General features: G+C 39.0%; 1 protein-coding gene across 1 annotated transcript; it reads right to left on the bottom strand.

The window, feature by feature from the left end:
- Positions 1-465: 465 nt before the first annotated feature.
- LOC139727764 (fibronectin type 3 and ankyrin repeat domains 1 protein-like) lies at positions 466-24,227 on the bottom strand. The gene is made up of 8 exons (XM_071638742.1): positions 24,092-24,227; positions 22,067-22,232; positions 12,883-13,007; positions 6,236-6,395; positions 4,799-5,030; positions 3,623-3,766; positions 2,131-2,253; positions 466-974 (listed from the first exon to the last, which is right to left on the bottom strand). Exons 1-8 carry the CDS (start codon positions 24,096-24,098, stop codon positions 918-920), a joined length of 1,014 nt encoding a protein of 337 aa, XP_071494843.1. The 5' UTR covers positions 24,099-24,227; the 3' UTR covers positions 466-917.

Below are 24,227 nucleotides of genomic sequence, written 5' to 3'. Positions count from 1 at the left end.
ACAGATGTGTCTGGTTTTACAGTAATTCAATTCATTGCCAGTAATGGGGCTTCTAGCACATTAATGTTTCTAGAATGGTCAAGAGTTAGAAACTTTATTGGGAAGTGCAAACTGATTAGGCTGGATGCTCTTTCTGTGTGCCACATTTCGACACTTAACAGACCTAATTGTATGCAATGTAAATGTAGGTTGACTTGCGCTGATTTATGATACCCTAACCCTCCCCTATCTGGACAAAATAAAATCTCAATATGTGCTATATATTTTATAACAATTTTTCTACTATTTTTCTTCAGATGTGGGGGGGGGGAGGATTGCACTGTAAGTGGTGTGGTATGTTCACCATGTGATATTCTGTACTCAAACACTATTAACAAAGTAAGGATGGCAAAAGGAAAGCATGATGTGCTACACTACTGAATTCTTTATCAAAAGTGTAAATGAAAGAACCATGAATGCCCTGCCCTAGGGTGATAAATTTTTCTGAACTTGCATAGTGCACATTACAATGTATGTCATAAAGGTACATATCGTCGCTGGGGTGACAAGACCTTGTATCTGCAAGTTTGGTGAAAATGACTTTTTTGGATTAATGGTCAAATAATGGGTTAAGTGATGTCCTGTGCAAATCCCAACTGTCCTTCTCCAAAAATGAAGCCACCACAGCATGTCAAAGGAAAGGCTATCCCATTTGCCACAGTGCTTTGGCCGCCATGTTTTTTGGCTCTCCTGAACATTTGACGTTTTGTAGATACGAGGTCTTGTCGCCCCAGCAACGATATATGTTTATCCCAGATCGCTGTGATTATGTGATGTGAAACTACTTTATCGTCGGAGATGAAACGGTGTGCTGCCTGTCAAGCGCTAATGGAGTATGCATTGAGTGGAAGGATGGCGGATGTCAACACTAGCTTCCTTCAAGGACGTTTGTTGGGGCTCTTCTGCAAAACCTTCTCGAAGTATTTCATCACACTCTGTACAGAAAAAAAAAGGAAACATCATGGTGAGAATTGGAGGAGAGTGACATTTTACATTAAACATTCAAGCAATCTATGCAAAGGTTTACTGCCAGTGTGCCATACAACATTTCGTACTGACCAAGAGGAATAGATCCAAAGGCAAACAAATTAATTTTTAATTGGTCTTTTTGTATCAGAAGCATGTGCAATCTCTGCGTATCAGCAATGTTACCGTCTTACACCATTATAGCCATTTTCAAGGTTTATACTAGAATTTTTCTCTTCAGTTGATGACACACTTGAGAAAGAGCTTACTGTAAAAAAGGATATATTTGCGGCATGAAAATTTCTTTGCGAATTGGAGCTGACGGCCTTTCTTGGAGCATGAAATTTTCGCGAGTTGCCACTGGCATCCAATGCATATGGTGTAGGCAAGAACTTTCGAGTGCATTTTAATTTTGCGAATGTTGGTGCTTGCGAACTAAGAAATTTAAATGCACATGAACATTCCTCATTTTACAGTAACTCCTCACTGAAGGAAACTGGGTTTGCCATGCGATGACTCTATGGAGAAAGAACATATCTTGTAGGAAACAAGTCGGAAATCCACTATTTTCAGAATGAACTATTAAACAATGGCACTAACTGCCCATTGCTGATCTCCAATAAAAGAGGTAGCTGTGAGAATTACAAGAAACAATCGTGAATCTGTTCATAAATATTTGTCAGTTACACAGCTGTCAAAACAAAAACTTTGAATTAATTTCATTCAAAGTGGAATTATATCGAGCCAAACAATGAAACCACGGTTATGACAGATTCAGAGCAGAATCTAGTTGGGAGGGAAAGATATACTAACATTCAAGGTGTATTCTAGAATGTGGGCGTAAAACACACATTCCCAAATAGCTTCAATAGTGAAATGGTCCCTAACTTCTGAGGACTGATTGATCCTAAAATTGTTCCATAGAAGATCAATTGACTTGAACTTGGGTCTGATTTTAAGGCTTAGCAAAACAGGCCCCCGGTCACCTTTGATTTTAAAGTGATCAATCTATCAAAATTGATATCTGCACTTCTTGGTATCATACACACAAAGCCATGACACATCCACACATTTTAATGCTACAAAGTTTGGATGCTTGTCGTAGGCATTCAAACTTTGACTCACTTTTCTGTCAAACGACTTGGCCATCTCGTACGCTGACATGCCATGTTCCGTCCGTACCATCGGGTCGGCCCCTTTCTCCACCATCACCTGAACCAGTTTCTGGTGCCCATTTAGCGCTGCAATCTGCAGGAATCAAGAGTGAAGGTAGTTTGTTGTGCTGGTTACAGCGAATCAAAGAGGATGGTATGAAGTAAGCCTTGCTCTTTAAAAAAAAAAAAAAAAGAACTGAATGATTTCTGAGGTTTGGTGAAGTTTATATCACAATAATTTCCTGAAAACAATCATCTATACTTTTATCAATTTGAAAATGTGTGGACCCATGAAAATCTGTGGTTAAAAATGGGTACCTGTTGACATATATCATGTATGATCTTAAATTGACATACATAGTGATTGTACAAAATGTGTCCTATTTTCTAATTACAATCACATGAATTTTAGAGGGGAATGTAAAATGGGGTGAGGATCCAACCTTGCTCCCCACTCCCTGTCATCGTACATCAGTTATCCTCAGTGGAGTCATTTAAAATGTCCCCCCAAAACATCTCTTTTTTAACAAGCCACGCAAAAAAATAGATAAATAATAATTTCACAATATCATTTCACACACTTTCCTTTCCTTTTTTTTTTTAAACTCCTTAAAACCTTATAGCCTTAAAGGACAAGTCCACCTTCATATACATAAGGATTGAGAGAATGCAGCAATATTAGTAGAGCACATCAGTGAAAGTTTGAGGAAAATTGGACAATCCATTCAAAAGTTACGAATATTTTAAGTATCTACGCAGTCACTGCTGGAAGAAAAGACTACTACAGTGAATGATGTCACATGCGTACAACTATATAAGGAAAATAAAAAGAGAATTTCACAAAACTTACTTTTTGAATAAAGTGCATATTTCTTCGACTTGCTACTGACGTATGTTAAGGGTAATATTATTCGCCCTGCCTTCTGAAAGAGAGAAGTCGAGTGTTCTTTTGTTACGCGAGAAAAATGAAAATATGTTTAATTTTCTTTATTCTTTCTTTATATCGTTGTACTCATGTGACATCACAAGCTATAGTAGTCTTCTCATCCAGCCGTGACTGAGCAGAAACTTCAAAAATTCATAACTTTTTAACGGATTGTCCGATTTTGCTCAAACTGTCACTGATGTGTTCTACTAATATTGCTGCATTCACTCAACCCACATGTCTATGAAGGTGAACTTGTCCTTTAAAGCACCATGAACATTTTGTTGAATGGACTGTTGCGCTGTAGAAATGTTCACTATTATTACTACCAGACATCTCAACCTTTCTGACTGAAAAATTGGGATGATATGGCTCAAAAGTAGGAAAGAAAGAGCAGTTCCTATAGGTGTGTGTAGTAAAATCATCCAGAAAAATATGAAACTCCTGTTGAAATAAGAACTGGAAATGGTCACAATTGAGATTCTTTCCTCAAAATTCAGTATGATTGGGGAGGTCTATACTACTAATCTTCACGAACCATCAGTGGCGTCTTGTGGTCCCTGTCCTTGATGTTGACATTTGCACCAGCGTTTAGGAGGACCTCTCCAATCTCATGGTTGCCTCCAATTGCAGCACAGCGCATCAATGGAGTCCAACCTGAACTCGAATCCCTGACATCAATCTGAGATGATGACAACAAACAAGGGAAAGCAAAGGTGTGCTGATTGTATAATATGCTTGAAAAAGAATACTGAACTTGCAACTGATTGACAAATTAATACACATCACACCTGCAACTCATGTAGCATACTTTGGCTTGGTACCAAGATAATCCACTGAACAGTTTGTGTTGGATCACAATACTGAGATATGAGACAGACAGAGAGATACCCTCAAAACAATTCCCAGGCACCCACTGGGGTGAAGGCGTGACAAGAAAAGACGAAAGCACTCCAGTCATCCAGACAGTTTTATGAGTTTTCAAGATCTGCTTGCGTGAGACTTTAAAGTTTATCCCTTTCTTTTATTTTCATTTTATTTTTGTCTTCCGCTTTGAATACAAAGAAGCAATGGCACATTCTTTTGTTCTCCCTGGTGAAGGATGTTAAAAAAAAGAAGAGACGAATGGCAAAAGAGGGAGTTTCCCTTTTCCTTCCCTTGCCTTCAGCAGGTGAATTGGAACAACAGGATTCAGATGTGCAAACCCCCAAGAAAGTCACAAAGAAGCACATGTTGTGGTCTTTGTGCTCTGTGTCAGATGGATGATTTTGGTATTTGCTTTGCTCTTAATTTGTCAGGTTAATGACTTAATTAAGTGTTCTGATGATAAATGGAGCTTTGAAACAGACAAGAATTTGTTGTTAAGAAAAAAAAAATCTTGATCAGTGAAGTAGAAGGCTAGGACGATACAAAAAGCTTCACAGGGGTTCGTTAATCACTCAAGCATTAAATTATATTCTCCTTATGCTCCATTGGTCTGTGAAGGAGCTTAAAATTTATCTGTGAAATAATAATACTACCTGCAGGATACAATCTTTCTCCTTTCAATTCATTTCAAAGAGAAAAGTAAGCAAACATTTATTTGTAGGTCAGTGGGAGATTTGTAAAGCAATGCCATCAGAACTCAGAACTTTATTTCATCTGCAAAATAATGGTCATTAACACCACTTTTTGTGTGCGTGAAGAAAATGTGAAACTTTTGAAAGTTTCTCACCTTTGACCCATCCATGATGGCCCATTGCACAACGTCCTTGTTACCCCCGTCCACTGCCCAGTGCAGGGCTGTGGACCCACCCAGGTCCTTGGTGTCCCATGAAGCCCCCTGGGCCCGCAGCTGCCGGACCACCTTGAGGTGCCCAGCGAAACAAGCTAGCATGAGGGCATCCTTCCCACTGCCATTCTGCATGATGACATCAGCACCGTGTGATATAAGAAGCTCCACCATGCTGTAAGAGAAATCATCACAGTACACAATGGTCACAAACTTAGTGTTCTCTACATTACACTATCCACCAAGCACTGGCTGACCATCCATCTTATACACATATTTGTAAAGACTAGAACAGGAACACAGATTTACAAGTATACGCATGCAGCAACACTTAATGTACATTCAAACAATTAATTTTTATCTTGACACTTCATGTTTTCTGTAGGGATTCCTGGTGAAAGGTATACTGCAACTGATTTTGTTATGCTGACAGTACAAGCTAGCTCCATTCTGGTTATAACTTCCTATATCAGTTGCAGTGCAAAGACAAGTTGCATATCAAAGTAGAGAAAAATGTAGTCAGAGGCCTTGGATTAGAGTTGAAAAAGTTGCTATAAAAAGAAGAAATAAGTAGACCTTAGGATAAAAACCCTGAACATCATATTCCCATTTAAGTGCAGCTGTGCATGCACTTATGAAATAATACATCATATCAAAAAAGGTATGCGCACATTCTCAACCATGAGCAAGCAGGTGTGTGCAATCCTCTCATACCCAAATCACAGGTGCTATTATGTGCAAAAACTACTAAATTTGGTACTTGCTGAAACCATAAAGTGGTTTTGAGTAGTTGTGACATAAATCTAAGCTCAAACTCACTTTCAGTGCATGAAGTTCATGACAACTGATGGGCTAATGTTCTACAGCGAACATGATGTCAGTCAAAGAGATAGCTTTGATACCTTACAAGATTATTAAAGAAGACAATAACACTACTATACTGTAAAAGTGGATATTTTCGTGCGAGTAATTTTTCGTGCTCGGCTGGGTAAGATGGATTTCATGTATTTTTGATTCCGCGGAATCAGGACATTAACTACTGGAACATATGACATGCAAAAATATTTGCGTGCTTTTATTTTCGCGCTAGCATCTGGTTGCTGCGCGAAAATTTCCACTTTTAACAGTAACATGTCAACTGTATATGAATGTTTGACCATAAAGGTTCCAATGAACAGTCAATATTACAAGCCCTTAGTCTAACTAAGGGACAATTAATGTAAGAGATCCGTGCATCTTGACATTTTTTAATCTAGTGAGCGAACTGGTTCACTCTACTTATATTTTATAAGTAAATGCCCAAATACCTCTTGCACACGGCATGGTGCACAATGATATTTCACAAAGCAAAAGCCATAAACACAACACACTCCCACTCACTCCGTGAGCCCCCTCTGGGCAGCGGCCATGAGCGGGGTGTAGCCGAATTTGTCTGGTACGTCGATGAGGACTTCCCCAGAGTCGAGAATCTCCCGCACCTTTTGGATGTCCTGGGTCAGGGTTATTGCCTTGTGTAGCTGCTCACCAGTTTGGGGCTCCTCTGTAAAAAATAAAGATGAAATTTAATTCTTAATGAAAAACACACATTCCCTTGACTTGTTACTGACATATGTTAAGGGTAATATCATTCCCCCCTGCTTTCTGAAAGAGGTTGCAAGTCAAACGCTCTTTCATTACACTAGAAAAATGAAAATGTTGAATTTTCTTTATATCTTCTCTATATTGTTGTACATGCAAGACATCATGAACTGCAGCATTATTTTCATCCTGCAATGGCAGCACTAAAACTTTAAGAATTCACAACTTTTCAATGGATTTTCCTCAAATTTTGTTGCGTTTAACTAATATTGATGCATTCTCTCAACCCACACATTGTACGTAATCGGGTTTTGTTCTCCTTTAAATGTATTTCTACGTAATCGGGTTTTGTTCTCCTTTAAATGTATTTCTAACTTTCATTTTTAGAGTCATTCAGTGAGTGTAATAAACAGGGCACTCAGACGCAAAAATATTTATACTAGAATGGTATAGCTATACCAAAACGGTATAGCTATACGATGAATTTATACGTCTAAATGCTGACTAACGAAACGACGTATAACGAAACGACATATAACGAAACGACGTATAGCGAAACGACGGTAAGAGCATCGTTTCAAACTAGAACTCGATAACGAATCAGCATTCCCTGTGCATCTGAACGTATGGCGACCATAGAACGGTATAACTGGGCGGGGCTTAATGGGAGCACGCACGAAAGGTGACCCCACAGCTGTCACTCATGACTATAAAAACATGCACAGTGGGAAACTGCACATCTATACGACGTTTCCCAGAACGGTCAAAATTAGAGTCTGAATGGTCTGTCAGCTATACGATGATTCTTTATACATCATTTCGTTATCGAGTTTTGGTATAAAATGGCATGCGTCTAAATAGGGGGAAAGACACTGGAATGAGTCTCCTTGCTCAATGCTATTGTACTGTGTCCCCAAGCTGTGTGTCCCAACCTCAGTGGTCTGTCAATCAAACACACTTCTCTCTATGCTTTCATGCACGAGTATGGACAAATATAATGCACACACCATGGAAAAGTGTATGCATGGTCAAGTGATTGACAGCTGGATCTCCTCAATCTAGTTTACTACTGTAGGTCAAACTGTTCACCTTGAATGAAAGAGTGCACCCACAAGCAAGCTAAACCTGAGTAGGAAACACCTGGAAGGATTGCCTGAACCAGGGAAGTACAAAATTGTAAGACAAAACTTTTTTGTCTCACCTCCCTGCCTGAACTGGATACAAGAAACATGTTTTGAAACAAGGTGATGCCTTTACAAATATCTCAGTAAACACGTTTTGTAACAAGTTCATTGTAAGTCTGAAACATCTCACAGACTGCATAATGTGCAAAGGGGACCATTTTGGAGGTCCCATGGTCTTCAGACAAAAGGAATGGCAATCAATCAAAATCCTTCACTCTCACATGTCAGAAATCAGACCCTTCCCCAAAGGGATATCAACACTCTCTCCACAAATACAGAAATGCCAAAGGAAACACTGCAAATTCTTGTCTTGGTTTCCAGCATTAGTAGTCTTTCTTTATCAACTTGGGAATATTGAGGAAAAAAAATCAATCTCTCATTGTATGCAACCAACTGGATTAGATACTGGATTTCAGCGACAGAGTGAAATGTCTTGGACAACTTTCCCTATAACCTCAATTCACAGGATCAACAGTCTTGAAAAGAATAAAACTGAATATCTCCAATAACCACTACAAGTAGCCTTTTTCTTGCTCAAGAAGACAGATTTCTCAACACTTTTTCATTCCCAGTGAAGGTAAACCAACTCTCTTTCTTACGTTTTTTTCAAATACATGATGCAAAAACCAGTAAATATTTAGATGCAATTTTTTTTTGGTGACTGCTAATCATGTAATCAAGCATCATTCACATTATTGAGCAGTATGAAATTGATGTACAGGTAACGTTGAATCTTTTTTTTTATATAGTGGCTACTATGAAACACAATAACTTTCCCTCTAACGAGAGAACATTCCCCTTCCTCTGAGAAAATGATGAATACCTACATTTCCAAGATTTCAACAACAAAAAAAGTCCTTTCTGAAGACTATCCTGTCCTGTTACATTAGCCCTTTTTACACTTGTGTTTCTTAACCCCGGACTTTCTCTGACCCAGGACTATCGTTAGTCCCGTACCATTTTTTTCAGCTTTTTACACTGGCCAATTAGTCCCGTACTATCTCTTGTCCGGGGCTAAGGAGAAAACTGACCTTTTTACACTCGTATTTCTTAGCCCCGGACTTTCCAAACCACATGAATATTCATGATTACGCTGTGTACTGTACACGTACACGCACGCACCGGCAGCACTTGATTACCTCGTTTCTGATTGGTCAGTGAGGGTCGGACTTCGTCTTCCGTCGCTTAGCCCACGATTATTTTTTCATTCTGTTTACACTCACTTGCTTGGCACTGCAATTGCGGTGCTAACCCTGCTATTTTGCAGGGCCAGATAGTACCGGACTATCGGTGGGGCTAGCCCACTTTGGCAAAAACGAGTGTAAACAGAAAGTGGGCGAAGGATAGTCCCGTACCAACGGTGGGGCTAAGGCCCCCCTTAGCCCCACCATTGGTACGGGACTAAGCAAAAATTTACAAGTGTAAAAAGCCCTAGAGTGTGAAACTATTCCTGTCTCCTTCACCCAACACCGTTCTGGTTCATTTCAAGAGAAAGAGATGATAGGGTTACTGCTGTTAAGTGGTGCCAACTGAGTTTACGCTTTCACAAGGAGTAGAACATCTTGTTTTCTTTTCTTTTCTCCTTTTTTTAAACAGAGTGTACAGGCTTCTCAAGAATTTGATTCCTCTGCTTTGTTTTGTTTTGGGGTATGTTTCTATAGTTTTGGGCTGTAGGATAAAATGGATCCTTCACTCAGTGATTCCTCTGTGTTCTCCTCCAATGAACGCTGAGCTGAGTGTTTAAATGTGGGTTACTGGCTAACCCTGCTTTCCTGACCTGTCCTCCTTTCCTTAATCTTTGTTTAGTGAACCACAGAGATATACTTTATGTGCCTGCTTACATTATTGGTCATTTGCAACCCTGCAAACTGCATGAAATGTCCAACTCCCATCATGTGTAAATTGTAGAAATCAACAGATTTCAAAACACAAACAGCCACATCATAATCTGGTCTGCATGCCCTGCGAATATCACTGAGAGTAATCATTTGCATTAATCCTTCCAGAGACATCTTGTGCACACATTTTAACAAACATGAATAGGCAAGTGTCGTTGCATTTCTTACATTATACATGTACATACTTCTTAGATAGGGTATACATATAGAAAAGTCAGGTTCTGGATGCATAGTACAAATGCATCTTTCATCTCTAAAAGTATACAGTGTTGTATACAATATCACTTGACTTCTTTGCATCTGGACTGGGGGCAAAGACATTTTAAATTCAGAGACTTTGGGTCAACACTAAACAGTTGCCCTGCTCTTGAGCTTCATGGAGCAACCTTAAAGGGATAGTATAGTTTTGGTTGAGACCTAATTTCAGGTTTCTAACATTGTTTGGTGAGATAATGAGAAACCTCTCGTGAAATATGAAAGAGCGTGTAATTCCATGAGGAATTCAACATTTATTTGATGAAAATTGGTTTTGAAATGGCTGAGATATCCAAAACAAAGCGATTCTAATAAAGTGTGGGACCCATACTTTTTACGATCGCTTTGTTTTACTTTGTTTTTGGATGTTTCAGTCATTCCAAACCCGATTTTCATCAAATAAACTTTGAATTCCTCTTAAAATAGTATGCTCTGTACCATTTCATAAGTGTTTTCTTGGTATCTCACAAAAAGCTGAAAGCCCAATTCTCATCTCCACCAATACTGTACCACCCCTTTAACTGTTTTAAAATCCCTTAAGATGTATCTCTTGCCTATAAATGATTTCTTCAAAGTATAGTACCAAATGACACAGGTTGTAAAGGGCTTCACATGCATTGCATGAAAGATGGCACACAACAACAACAAAAGAAGAGTGATTGCATACAGACTGTAGATCACTTGAACCCTTAGCTCCTCGGTAAAGGCTAACGTTGAATATTATGTACCTGGTACCAACTGGTACAGTAAGCTCGTCCTGAACAATTTCTTCATGAGTCGACAATGTCAGCAGTAGACAGTGCTAAACATCTGTTACCATGGCAACTCAGCACACAACATGCAGCTGTGATAATTCATGTCAAGTGTTCCTTCTCTGATTGACAGTCACAATGGGACACTTTGTCGAATGCATCTCGTCATCAACTTTTTGAAGTTCCAGCCCTGCGTTCAAATCACATTCTATGGCTGCAGCCAAATGTTAGGCGGGCTTGCACACATTTCATAAAAATTGATTTCCGCAAAATGACACAAAAACCAACAGAACTTGTGCATCTATAGACACAAATAAATCCCCACATATCACGATCCACATCATGATGTGAAAATTGGTCCATCTTGCTTTTTTTTACCCCTGCAGGTCATAATTTACCTCGCGCAGTGTGAGCAAACTGCACATGAAATAAAAAAATATCATTATTGGTGTATCTACTCCACGATGCCATTCACCATACTGCTTCTGTGGTGAGGGTGCTCAAATCACAATCATAGCTGGAGTTCAGGGAATTAGATTGCTTGGCTTGCAACTGGCTTAGTTTTTTTGGTCATGTGTGATCGACTGCAAATCAAATCGAGTTTTGCATCTTGATTAAAAACCAATTAAACTCTTGTGCATTAATGGGCCTCATCAGTTAAATGTCACATTTGTGCACATTTCCGCTTTGTTTCATTTTATTGGGGTGGTTTTGTTTATTCCATCCCCCCCCCCCCCCCCCCCCACTCTTGCATTTTTTCTGTTACAATTCTCTCTTGTTCTCTTTGTTTAAACTATGTTTACAGGCAGCATTCAAATAATGCATTCCATTTTGCACCTGTCTGCATTCCTACCTATTGTTTGGCCTCTCCTATCCCATCCCACATCTATTTTTCATCCCTCTCTTTGGCATGACATCTCTCTCCCTCTCTCTCTATCTATTTATTTATCTATCTATCTATCTTGGAAAGCAGGACAGAAAAAACTAGAAGTGATGACAAAGTGGTTGTGCTGTTTTAACACATGAAATTTCCACAGAGTTGTATTTGTGCATGACTGACACACTTTCTCATTCTTGCTTATCAATGCATGTGTGTGTACTGTATGTGTCCCAATCTCTGTAACTCTGATCAGTTTAAACATAATAGATAACTTTGTGATGTCCCCATCTCTATTAGTATTACCATGACCAATAAGTAACAAATCATTTGAAACATTAAAAAATACATCTGCTTCACTTGTTTATGTATGACTTGAATTGGATTTCTAAGCTGATGTATGATTCCACCTATGTTAAGTGTAATTGATTGATCTTGTTTGTAGATTTACCTCTTTACAGTTGCAACTGATGTGATTTTGAACAGCTGCCTCATTTCTTATTAACAGACCATATGAGAATGATGTAAAATTCATTACAAAGGGATCATTTCATCCAAGGTAAATTAAAAAGAGTATGAGGTATAGAATTTGCAGCACGTTGGATGGTGCACCCCCTAATCAACTCAATGCTACACCATTCCTCCCTTCACCTAAGTATTCTACATCGATACACATATCCAGCTCAGAAAAGAGAAAAAAGAAATGTGAATTTTGGGGCAACCCAAGTGGGTAAAGGGCACCAGCTCTTGAAGACTCCTCTTCCTGAAAGGGCAGGGCCAACATTTGTTTTGTGCTGCGGCAGCTCGAAAGAGACATTTCACATACCCATCACCAATCAACTACACAGATGGGACTGAAATGTAATTAAGGCAGCTAGCATCGAACGATAGGGAAAGAGTTTGATGAAATAGAAAACCCTGATCAATTATTACTGTCAGAGAATCGACTGGATTACAGGTGATCTCTATCATGCTAATATGTGATATGGGGAAAGACAGCATGCCCGTCTAAACAATGCATTTCAGGTCACTGAAATAGGGTTACGCCTTGCTTTCTGTACAAGTGGTACTGTATCATACTGTCAAAGTATATCACTTCTTTTTTTCTTTTTTTTTGGGGGGGGGGTCTCATTTCAGATATTTTGGTGGTTTTGAGTTTGTCGAAAGTTGGTACATGCACAAATTTGGCGATATCCAATGGCCTTCTCAGCTGATGCGATTTGAACTATGAAACTGTAGGTGTCATCTTTTTTTTTTTTTTGGGGGGGGGGGGAGGGGGACAAAATCTTGCCCTCCCTTGCAGAGCAAATGTCATGAGTATTTTCAACTTGTATGGCCTAGTCCCAGCTTGGTTCACATTTACCAGAGCTGTGAGCAATAAAAGACTGCAAAGAAATCTATTATTGAGCAGACTTTGAACTGGCACTCCTTTCATTAAAACTCAGTGACATCAGTAAAGTTAGCTGTGACAGAAAATACTCACTGGTTGTTGTGACAGTGACAGCTGGACTGAATTCGCTGTTCCCGTTGTTGTTCATGACTTTGAGACGATACTTGTACTGCGAGGAAGGCTCAAGACCATCAAACACGTGATTTGTTCCGTAACCCCTGTGCAAGAATTCAAGAAAAATCATACAAATGTGAAAGTTTGTAAACATCATAAAAAAAAAGAAAAAAGAATATATAGAGAGATATACTTATTTCTGAGACAGGGTTCATGCTTCATATATTATAAAGAGACAGTCATGCCATCTGGGCAAGATAAGCAATTCTCCATCCATCCCCCTTCTTTCTTTCGCTTTACATGATATTGGATACCACAGCAGCATTGTATTGTGCAGTCTTCAATCCTGTAATTCATACACTCTGCAACCCTGCACGGTGGAGTCAATAAAGTGAGATATTATCCTTCGCACCTGCCCATGGCCTGAACCAACTTCGCTCTTCATCGATCACTCGGCAATGAACATCAAGCCACGCACCTGTAAATTATCAGTTGAGTACCGGTACATGTGTGCTCCATAAAAAGATAAGATAATAAACTGAAATATTGGGAACTGGGGGGGTGAGAAAAAAAAGAAGAGAGAGAGTGATGCACCCTATGGTTTTGAAGGTAGCAGACCCAAAAGAGCATTATGCCGGTTTTATTGATTTTTAACTCAAAAGACAGGCAGTGTTGGTGGACACTTGAGACCTGCCCAAGAAGGTGAATTCATGTAATGGACGAAAGTGTACAACTACCGTGTGCAACTACCTGTGCATGGTAACATTTTGCATAACCATGTAGTGTTTTACAGTAATTTGCCAGCACCATTCTCATTAGCAAACTACCATGGCAATAGATACCACTGTGACTTAATCAATACTTTTCTCATTCACATAATAATGTAGGATTTCTGGTCAAGAGGTACACCTCTGTATGGTTGAAACAAGCACTGAGAATGCACATAGGCCTACTAGTAGCTCCTACTGGAGAACACAGGAAGCATGTCAGGTCACGTGAGAAATACGGCCGCTGTATGATCTGTGGTCATCGTGACATGATTCACATTCAAATCTTGAATGCGGATTTCACGGCAAGTTTGAATTACAGATGTACCACCCTATATACCCTACTAAATTTCACAATGTACACATATGTACATGTACGTATTTCTTGGTGCATTTGCATTCACATTAGGGCCATTCCCATTGAAGGTGAAAACTCGCGATATTAGAAAAATCGCGAAGTTACGGTGAAAGTTGCCTAGCAACTCTCACTAAACCATCGCCCGAAAAATCGCAAGACAGAGTGCGATTTTTCTAACTTCGAGCGAAACTTCGCAAGGAGTTTTGCAATGAGAACGCACGCAGCAGAAATATTGTGATATTACTCACGTGACTTCCGTATCCGCTTGACCCCAAACAAAGGCCGAGCACGCGATTGGAGTAAACTGGGCATGCTCAGTACGTCATGAAAGATCGCGATTGTTGGCATCGGAGCTACCTTCGCAATGTTTACCTGCCAATGTGGACACAAAGGTAAAGCATCGCGAGTTCTCATATCGCGATTTTTTGCAGTGAGAATGGCCCTAATGTGAATTACTGTGGTATTTCACCAGCCAGTACGGTACTGTGCATACATTTATTCTCCTACAGGAAAAAACTGGACATGTGTTCCGCAGTGTAAGGTCACATCTAAAACACACAGCTGTATGATCTGTGGTCATCGTGACATGATTCAAACATAAATTTTGCATGCATATTTCACTCAAAAGTTTTAATTATCACCCCAAATACCACAGTATTTGGCGATAGTTCTTTAGTATACAGGGTACTACATGTATTAAACACAATTTCTGCTCTTTTCTAAATTTTCCTTTTCTTTTGATTTTTCCTAAAGGCAACTCCAACAGTATACACTGTTTTGTAGGTCATGAAACAATAGGCGCGGTCAGACTGGCAAAAGATCGAGAAGTTTAAGATCGTGAAGTTTGGGCCATTCGTACGCACGCAAGAAAGAGTGCGCCGTCCGATGGCTAGTGATTGTGATGTAACAATGCACATCTGTACATGACAATGGCCTTGCGCTTCGGAGGCACCGAACGCGAAGAGATCGAGAAGTTTCGCGAGAAGTTTCGCGGGAAGTTTGCGGTCACACTGGCAAAACTTCAAGATCTTAAAGATCGCAATCTTAAACTTCACGATCTTTTGCCAGTCTGACCGTGCCTAATGAGCCTGAATCAAATCTTTTTCCTATGAAAGTTATCTCTTTACTGAACCGAAATTAAAAAGGGTACACGATATTGCACATGACAATATGCCATAGGCTCACTGTAACCTGTAAGGCTCCACAAAGAAAATATCTGTGCCATGATATTGATTGGGAGTCAATGTCAGGAAGGTCAGACCTCACAGGAAAACAGACTAGATGTATAACAAGCATTTCTTTGGTTCACTGAGAACCTTCCAAAGTCATTGTTGTAGCGAACGCATCCGTCTACGATGTGAAAAATCAATAAACATATTACAACTCTCCGAGAATAAAACCTTCCTCCCCTTTTTCCTCTTTCCTGACATTTGCAGTGAGGCTGAGACAGAACCCAACGGCTCTTTGCTGTGCGTCACTGCACTGAAGCAGAACAGAGCACAATTAGAGCAAGATTTCTACTCGACAAGAACAATACAGCATGCACTGTCGGCTTCATCGACCCAACACAATACACTTTTTCCAGGATATGCCAGGGGAAAGCAGTTGTGAGTGTAACAGTTGGAATTGACAGTCTCTAATGGATGCTCTTCGTGACTGTTTGACACACACAAAGTGCACCTTGCAACCACTGAATCAACACTTAAAAATACACTTTAAAATCTATGGCTTCAGAGATGGAATATAACTTAACAACAATTAGTCCATGGAGGTTGTTTATACCTCCATGGCTAGTCTAAATCCCATGCCATCAGCTTCTTTATTCCTTCTACATGCATTTAAATATATTTTATAAATTATGTTTTCAAACTTTATATGGCATACAGCATATATATAATGCAAGGATCTATAAAGCCAAAAATATTTTCCTGTTACTGGTATTAAAGGACAAGTTCACCTTCATTAACATAATGATTGAGAGAATGCAACAATATTAGTAGGACACATCAGTGAAAGTTTGAGGAAAATTGGACAATCGATGCAAAAGTTATGAATTTTTGAAATTTTTGTGTTGGAACCGCTGGATGAGGAGACTACTACAGCTTCTGAGTCATATGCGTACAACAGTATAAAGAAAATGTAAAAGAAAATTCAACATATTTTCATTTTTTTCGCATAATAATAGAGCACTTGACTTGCCTCTTTCTAAAGGTGGGGGAAATAATATTACCCATAACATTTGTCGGTAACGAGTCGGGGGAATGTGAACTTTTTTCAAAAGATGAAATTTTGTGAAATTCTCTTTATATTTTCCTTATATTGTTGTACGCATGTGACATCTAAGTTATTCACACACTGCAGTAGTCTTCTCATCCAGCGGTTACTGTACAAAAACTTCAAAAATTCATAAATTTTGAACGGATTGTCCGATTTTCCTCAAACTTTCAGTGATGTGTTCTACTAATATTGCTACATTCTCTCAATCCTTATGTTTATGAAGGTGAAGTTGTCCTTTAAGGACCTGCAATTACAGGTACCACTAATAAGTTACAGTGTATAAGATGAGATGGCCTCTTCTAATTCTGATACACCTAATGAGTTAAAATGAGTAAAAGTTGGAGCATTAAAAGTCTGAAAGTCAGACTAGGTACCGGTAATAGCCGCCCTGGATCACCATAGATACCTACAACCACTTATCTCTGTAAAGTCCACGTACACTCAAGGATTATGCTATTAAATGGCAGCCATTTCTATTTGCCAACCTCTTCATCTGCAGCAAATCACAATCTACTCAGACTGCAACCTTTGCATAAGTGAGATTCATGATCCATGCAAAAAAAAAGAAGAAAGTACTATGTCTAAATACAGCCAGCATTTACAAAAAGATCTACTATGTAAGCTTCAAAAGGAAGGGGTCCACTCAAGCATGCATTTAACATGTGGCTGCTTTGTGACAGATTCTGTTTTGGGTTGTTCCTTTTTCAAGATGTGCCTTTATACACTAGGGTTTCTGTTTCACTGACTTTCCAAGAGGGTCTTCATTCAAGCTTTGCACTGGCTTTTGATAGCCAACTATCTACAATTGTGCCAGAAATGCACAGAAAAGCTGGCAAGAGCCCAGCACAGTGTGAACCCTCCTAGCTCAGCAAAGATGTACCGGTGGTGTTGGAAACAGAAATAGCCACTGGTAATATGCAAAACCAGCAGGCCATTTGGAATACCTGCTGAGAATTATGGAGGCAGATTATCAGATGATGTGTGTGAGGTCTTCAATGTTCAAGCCACTTGATAAAAACAGACTATCGCTACTTACTGACTAAAGCATGTTTCTCAAATTGCTACAAACTGTTTTCAATCTAAAGCATCCTTATGGCTATGAAATGATAATAAATATTACAGTATCTCTTTCTGCAGGGAAAATTATCACTTTTGTTTAAAGTAATTTGTTTGATAGGTCTTAGTTTGCTTTTGTTTGTTGTTCCATTTTTGGGTGTAATTTTTTGTTTCTTGTTAGTTTGTTTGTTGTTGTTTTTCATTTTTTATTTATTTATTTATTTTTTATTTTATTATTATTATTTTTTTTTTTTTGGGGGGGGTTTGATCTTCTGTCAATGAAGCTTGTTTGTTAACTGTACATTGTATCATAACTGCCTCATCACTGTACCACTAAAGTGCACTTACAATCAAAACCTCAAGGCTACTGAAACAGCATGTGTCTAACCACAACACTGAGCACCAATACGAGATTCCTACATCTCAGCAAAGAACTTTTGAAAATAACATTTTAAGACAGCATAGGTGAATACCACTGGCCACATGTACATTGTATAGTACTTGGGGACATTTCTGTGGTTGACATTCTCTGGTTCTGTGGTTAACATTGGCATACTGTAAAACATGATATGTGACCTGCTACAACAAAAGGATCCTAAAGTCGCTGACGGCTGAGCCGAGAAAATTGAGTTTGAAGTTGCATCATCAAAATTGGTCAAAACAATCAGATTTCAGTTTTTGGTATAATTTTGTAGTCTAATGTTTTGTCTATCATCTGCCGAAATTTTGAAGCTAAATGATTAAAGGAAAGGCAAGAAATCAGCATTTTTCTGGGCCATGATTTTCCGACTTCCAATGTAACAGAAACGTGTCCGAAGATTTGGATTTAGCGCCGCAGCTATGCTCCGCCCCTAGCAACGAGGGAGTGATCTTATTGGTCAGTGCGTGGCATCCTGATTACTGATTGGTCGTGCGTACACCGCTGGCGCTAAGCTTGAACGAACATCGCAGAGGTCACTAGGAGCATGCCTTCTATTGTCAAGCGGTGAAAACTGTCTTGCCTCCCCTTGATCATGAAAGCGAGGGAAGGAAAACTTTGAAGGCATTTTTCTCGAAACTCTGATTTCCTTAGCCACTTGACATGCCCTAATAAAATCATCGATATCTCCACAACCGAGTGCTTTTATGAGTTGTGCTATGAAAGCAGAAGAGTAAGGGAATAATGTCATGCCATTTTCAGAAACTTGTCCTGCCTTGACTTTCGGACCTTTTTGTTGTAGCGGGTCACATATGTTCGCGGCATGAAAATTTCGCAGATTGGAGCTGACGGCCTTTCTAGCAGTATGCAATTTTCTCAAAGTGCCACTGGCATCCAATGCATATTGTGTAGACAAGAACTTTTGCGTGCATTTTAATTTCGCGAATGTTGGCACTTGCAAAATTTGCAAAATAGAAATGCTTGCAAACATTCCTCATTTTACAGTAATATCTACAGAACCATGATCTCTAAAATAATGATGATGAACAAGTACACAGATGGCAGACAGTATGTAGGCCTATATGATGTCACACATGTGATACATTGTGTGAACTTGGCTGCTGCTACTACGAGTAGCTACATGTACATTAGTGCAAGGTCAGACAAACTTTGCACAAATGTAAATAAATGTAATTATGCTCCACATGCTTTTTCAATTAAAAGGCTTTTGGACATAATTCATACTGTATTTCATTAAGACCTACAAACTTGTATCAATCAAGCAAGCCATTAGAACTGTCAAACATTGCAACCATATGGAACAATTACCCATTCCAGGGAAATCCAAATCTAGAGTGACTTTCTGCTCTCAACCCCACAAAAAACACTAATCCCATATTTCACGTTGCTAGGTTCATTGCCTCATCAAATTAGAAATGCAGACCATGCAACTTACCTTAGAGAAGAAGTTATTCCCACGAGTTATTGGAGCTGAGTGACTTTTGTCCACATCAAACCCTTTATGTCGGCCACACTTACAGTAAGTATGTGAATCTTGGAAGCTGCCTAGTAACAATGGCATCTAATATCGTACAGCAGATATCAAGAAAAATTTCTTCCCTATTCCCCTCTCTCACCCATCCCAGCCGTTTTAGCTGCCAAACAGGATGGTGTAAAAAATATGTGACGTAGAAATCATTTCCCCCCTCATAGCTGACCAATGACAGATGAGCGCCTTTGGATCGCTCAAGAACGTTTACACCTCGTATCACAGTGTCTCATATGCAACCACTTCACGCTTCTACAAGTGAAGCATTGTGGTCGCTAAGGAAACATATGAAATGTGACGTTCGCATTATTAATTAAAGGATTCACCATAATTAAAACTAAAAATAACAAATGCTGCCACCTGTCTTGCCTTAAACACCTCCGCAAAACAACTGAGCAGTTCATTCTTCACTCGGGGGAAAAAAAAATCACTGTACATTGGTAAATAGAAATCATGTGAAAAGTTCATCTGAAGATTAATGTGGTTAAATTGCAGTTTATACTTTATGAAATCAATGTTATAAATAATCTTAATACATGCTCGCTTGACTTACACTGTGCTTTTTTAAGGGGGTGGGGAAGGTTGTGGAATTGTAATCTGAGTTGTGAATGGATGTGCACGGCATGCTGTGTCATGCTTCAGGTAGAAGTTTCCTTGGTAACAAATGTGGTTACATAATTCATTAGCTGTATCCAAGCTACACATCTGTACAGTCTTATCATAATCATGGAGTTGCGAAAATTCCCCCTTTTAAAGGATGTGTACAGTTCTGGTTGAGGTGAGAATTTAGCTTTTAACGTTTTGCGAGATACTGTAAAAGTGGAAACATCTGATTTGAGTTCAGAAACCACTCTATGAGATGTCAAAGAGCATGCGATTCTAAGGCGTATCAAAAGTTTATTTGATGAAAATCAGTTTTGAAATGGCTGGGATATCCAAAAACAAGGTAAAACAAAGAGATCTTAATAAAATGCGTGGCCTGTCGCCTTTTATTATTATCACTTTTTTTGATATCTCAGCCATTTGAAAACCAATTTTCATCAAATAAACGTTGAATCCTTCATAAAATTACATGCTCTTTCAAATTTCATAAGAGGTATCTCATTATCTCACTTAGGAATGTTAAAAGCATGAATCCCCACCTCAACCAGTACTGTACAGCCTTCTTGGAATTAAAAAAAAAAAATGAGATAAGGTCTATTGGGGGCATGTCTCACTAAAAACATATTGTATTTCTTGAAAAACGCAATAATTGCATTACAGCAGCAATCACACCCAACTGGTCCTTTCCTGGCTACTGCCAAAGCAATGACGCATGTTGCCACTTACAAATATTGCAAACATCTTTATGAAACAGGTCCCCAAACGACTTCAGACAACCTCGGGCGAACAACAACGCTATGAGAATTCCACTGAGAGCAGCTGAAACCGAGGCCAATGATCCATAACGACCACAATTTCCCCCCACAACAGCAATAAATGGTGCTGGCTGCCATTATCCTCAGAGCTGATGGTACACATTTGAACTGCTTCCAAGCAGAGCCAAAACAGAATATCCCAGACATTGCCCAGAAGGGGCACCAAGAATCCTTGAAGGTTTTATGAACTGGGAAAATGCTCCACAATAAGCAAGTGAAAGATTTCAAAGTTTGTGAAAAATCCAATGAATTCATTATTGTGTACAGGTCTTTTGTCAATCTGAGGCCACAGACAATCCGTACATAACGAAAGCCAAGCTATATCTATTGATCTGTCCCTCATGTCATCTGAAGATTTCGTCTGTCTTTCCTGTAATGTTTCATTTCGTTTCTTCTAGAAAATCTGAAAGATCCGGAGATACACATTGCACATTAAATCAGCAAATTTTTGCATATTGACTAAATTTTATGTTACATCGGTCAGGTAAACACACACATACCCCTTGATAATCCTTTTGAAGATTATCAACTCTCTTCCTGTTCAAAATTAACACACACATACACATATGAAGTGGTTTAATATGATTTATGCTCAGAGAATACATGTTACTGACTATCTATCACTCGAATTAAAAGAGGAAACTTAGACTGTGAGAAGGGTAATACTATACTTATTGTTGATTAGGTCTGTGGCATACAAAAAACATACAACATTACTAAAATAAAACATTAATACCAAATCTCTCCCTCTCTCTCTCTCTCTTATGTTTGATTTTTAATGTCGTCATGGCATTTTGTCTCTTCTTTCACCTCTCTCATTCACCAAGTTCTCTCTTCTCTCTCCTTTTCTGTCTTTGGTTCTCATTACCAATCCACAAGAGATTAGTAAAGACCTTATACAACACATCTTTTAGCCAGCCCATCAAAGTACCCCACAAGTTTTCCGAGCACAATGCTCTGCTTTGACTGTTCGATCCGACACCCTTTCGAGACAAGATATCTTATTCAATGTATACGTAAAGGTTTTGCAGAGCAGCCTTGATCTTAGACTGACTTGCATACTTGTACCAAAAAGGAAAAAAAAAAATAATGGCTCCAGTGATACTTCATGGCGGAGGCATAAAAATGGGATAAGAGGAAGTGTCTTTTGCATTCTTTGGTAAATTGGCCTTTACTAATTGGAAACAGAGGTCTGTTCAAAACAGAATTAATGACAACAAATGATGACAAAGAACAACAATAATTCAAAACACAGACAAGACGCATTGCTGTCCTATGAAAAATGGAAAATGAAACTTTTCTTTCAGCAGCTTCTCTTACGTGTAGACATTGCCCCATCCCTGGGTGAGGTCTGACTCCTGGATGATGTAGCGTAGCCTCCCATCTCCCTTGGCAACCGTATCCTGCTTGGATGCCTTTTCCCAGTACAGCTCGATGCTATGATGTGTCACCTTTCCCACGACAGGGGGGTCCGGCTTTCTGGGCACTGCAGAAATAAATCATAGGATCATACTTTAAATCACTCTCTACCATGATTGGAGTGGGAAGTGTTAGGGTTAATCTATCAAAGTACAAAGCTATTGCACTTTGTGCCAAGGAACAAAATCAAGCATTAAATTGAATTATGCAGTATTTCTCATTGCCAACACTGGATTGGGCGGCATATGGAAAATGACAAATTCAACCAATAAGACTGCTTGAACAACATGAGTAAGCAGTATAAATGGGGCACTTAATTTGACGATGATTACTGAAAAAAAAAAATAAAACTGCTGACAGCCTGTACTGCATATAATGATCTCTATCAAGCACTTTGGTCATGACATGTAATGGTTGAAGCCATTGACATCACCAAAACATGTGGAGCACTTTGTCAAAAAAAGCTGGCAATGCGCAATTAGCAAGATTAATAGTTGCAATTACCCAGTGTCAGCCATTAATATTTCTCTAATGGCCTTTTCACAGTGATGGGTGAGTCTGCATTCAAGCGCGCTCGCACTCTCTCTCTCATATACCCTGTGCTGCTGACATTCTGTACAATCACTACCAACTAACATCTGAATCTCCAGTCAGATTGAACATACAGTCTACTTCACCTTGTATGTGATAAACAATGTGTAATTGTACCAAATGAAAATTTCATATTCTTTGCAGTAACTACATTACAATGTGAATTTCATTAAGAACAGTTTTCCAATCACCTCAAAATGCATACCATGTAGCAAAACTGATATTTGAAAGATCATTAGATAAATTCACCCATTATTTTCACTTATTTGTGTCTCTCAGAGCTGATTTTCATATGACACATTTTTGTCAGAAAACTTATTTTTTCTTTTCGAGTATAATCGGGACTCGTCCTCAACGGGTTAAAAGACTCCTCCAGACAGACTTTTTTTTTCTGTCTAGACTACGCAGCTCTACATGGGATGTTTTACAGCAAGCTGCCCATGATTCGACCATAATCATGCAATCCAAAATTTGAGGGGGTTGGACAACTCGACTGCGGGATAACCCGACCCTGGACAACTCGTCCCTACCCCTGGACGGGTCGAGTTGTCCAGGGTCGGGTTTGCGATTGGACAACTCGACCCAACTTTATTTGTGCCAGATTTGTACAGAATGAAAGACATTTTTGTCATAAAAATGTATGGAAAAAGGTTTTATTCATTTTTAAGGCAATTCCATTTTATTTTCTGATGCTGCAAAGCAATATTTAATGGTATCTTCCCTGCTCCGAGAATCTTGGTGACGCAGCTTTTTCTTGTGACGACAGCCTGTACGGTAAGGTGAAATTTGTTGAAAAATTTCCATTAAATGTTAATAACCAACAATTAAATATTAGTATTTCATATATAGGTACATGTGTTTTCTATCCTTGGTGTTATTTTCATGAGCAGAGGAATCATTTCTGTAAGAAAAATGAAACAAATGTCTATGTCAAATCGTCTTCGTTCGTACTCGTTCGGTTTCCATACTTTAATAGTTGGTTATTATCATTTCAATAGGCCTAATAAAAATTTCTCAACACTTTTAACCTTACCGTACAGGCTGTCATCACAAGAAAAAGCTCCGTCACCAAGCATCTCAGAGCATTACAAAATAAAAAGGAATTGCCTTATGAAATACTATTACTATAATTTTATTGTTGGCTATTAGGATTTAATGGAAATTTCTCAACAAATTTCACCTTATTGTACAGGCTGTCGTCACAAGATAGATCTCTGGGGGTGTTTCACAAAGAATATAAGTCGATCTTCAACTTTAATTTTTCGTGAAACACCCTCCTGATGTCCACATTATTACTCTAGTCATTACCACAATTGCACAAGGCACAATGCCTACCTGACATGGTTTTGCAGAGTTGGTGGAAGTGTTTACACTCAAAGTCCAATTGGGAGAAATCTGCACGTAGCAAATTCACGATATTTAGTTCATTCTCTAGCTGTGTGTCTTGTCTTCGAAAAGTTAGGATGGGTTG

Source organism: Diadema antillarum, unplaced genomic scaffold (genome assembly GCF_040938485.1).
Source record: "Diadema antillarum isolate AM-2024a unplaced genomic scaffold, OU_Dant_1.0 seq00000150_RagTag, whole genome shotgun sequence".
Lineage (NCBI taxonomy): Eukaryota > Metazoa > Echinodermata > Echinoidea > Diadematoida > Diadematidae > Diadema > Diadema antillarum.
Note: the sequence above shows the minus strand (reverse complement) of the source record. Positions and strands in the feature narration are given on the sequence as shown.

Bases quoted from the DNA above. Each gene is read 5' to 3' on its own strand.
- LOC139727764 (XM_071638742.1), bottom strand. The intron at 13,008-22,066 runs GTAAGAGAAGCT...ATTCTTGCACAG, and splicing joins GGATGGGGCAATGTCTACAC to GGGTTACGGAACAAATCACG. The intron at 5,031-6,235 runs GTGAGTGGGAGT...TTTCTCTTACAG, and splicing joins GCCCAGAGGGGGCTCACGGA to CATGGTGGAGCTTCTTATAT.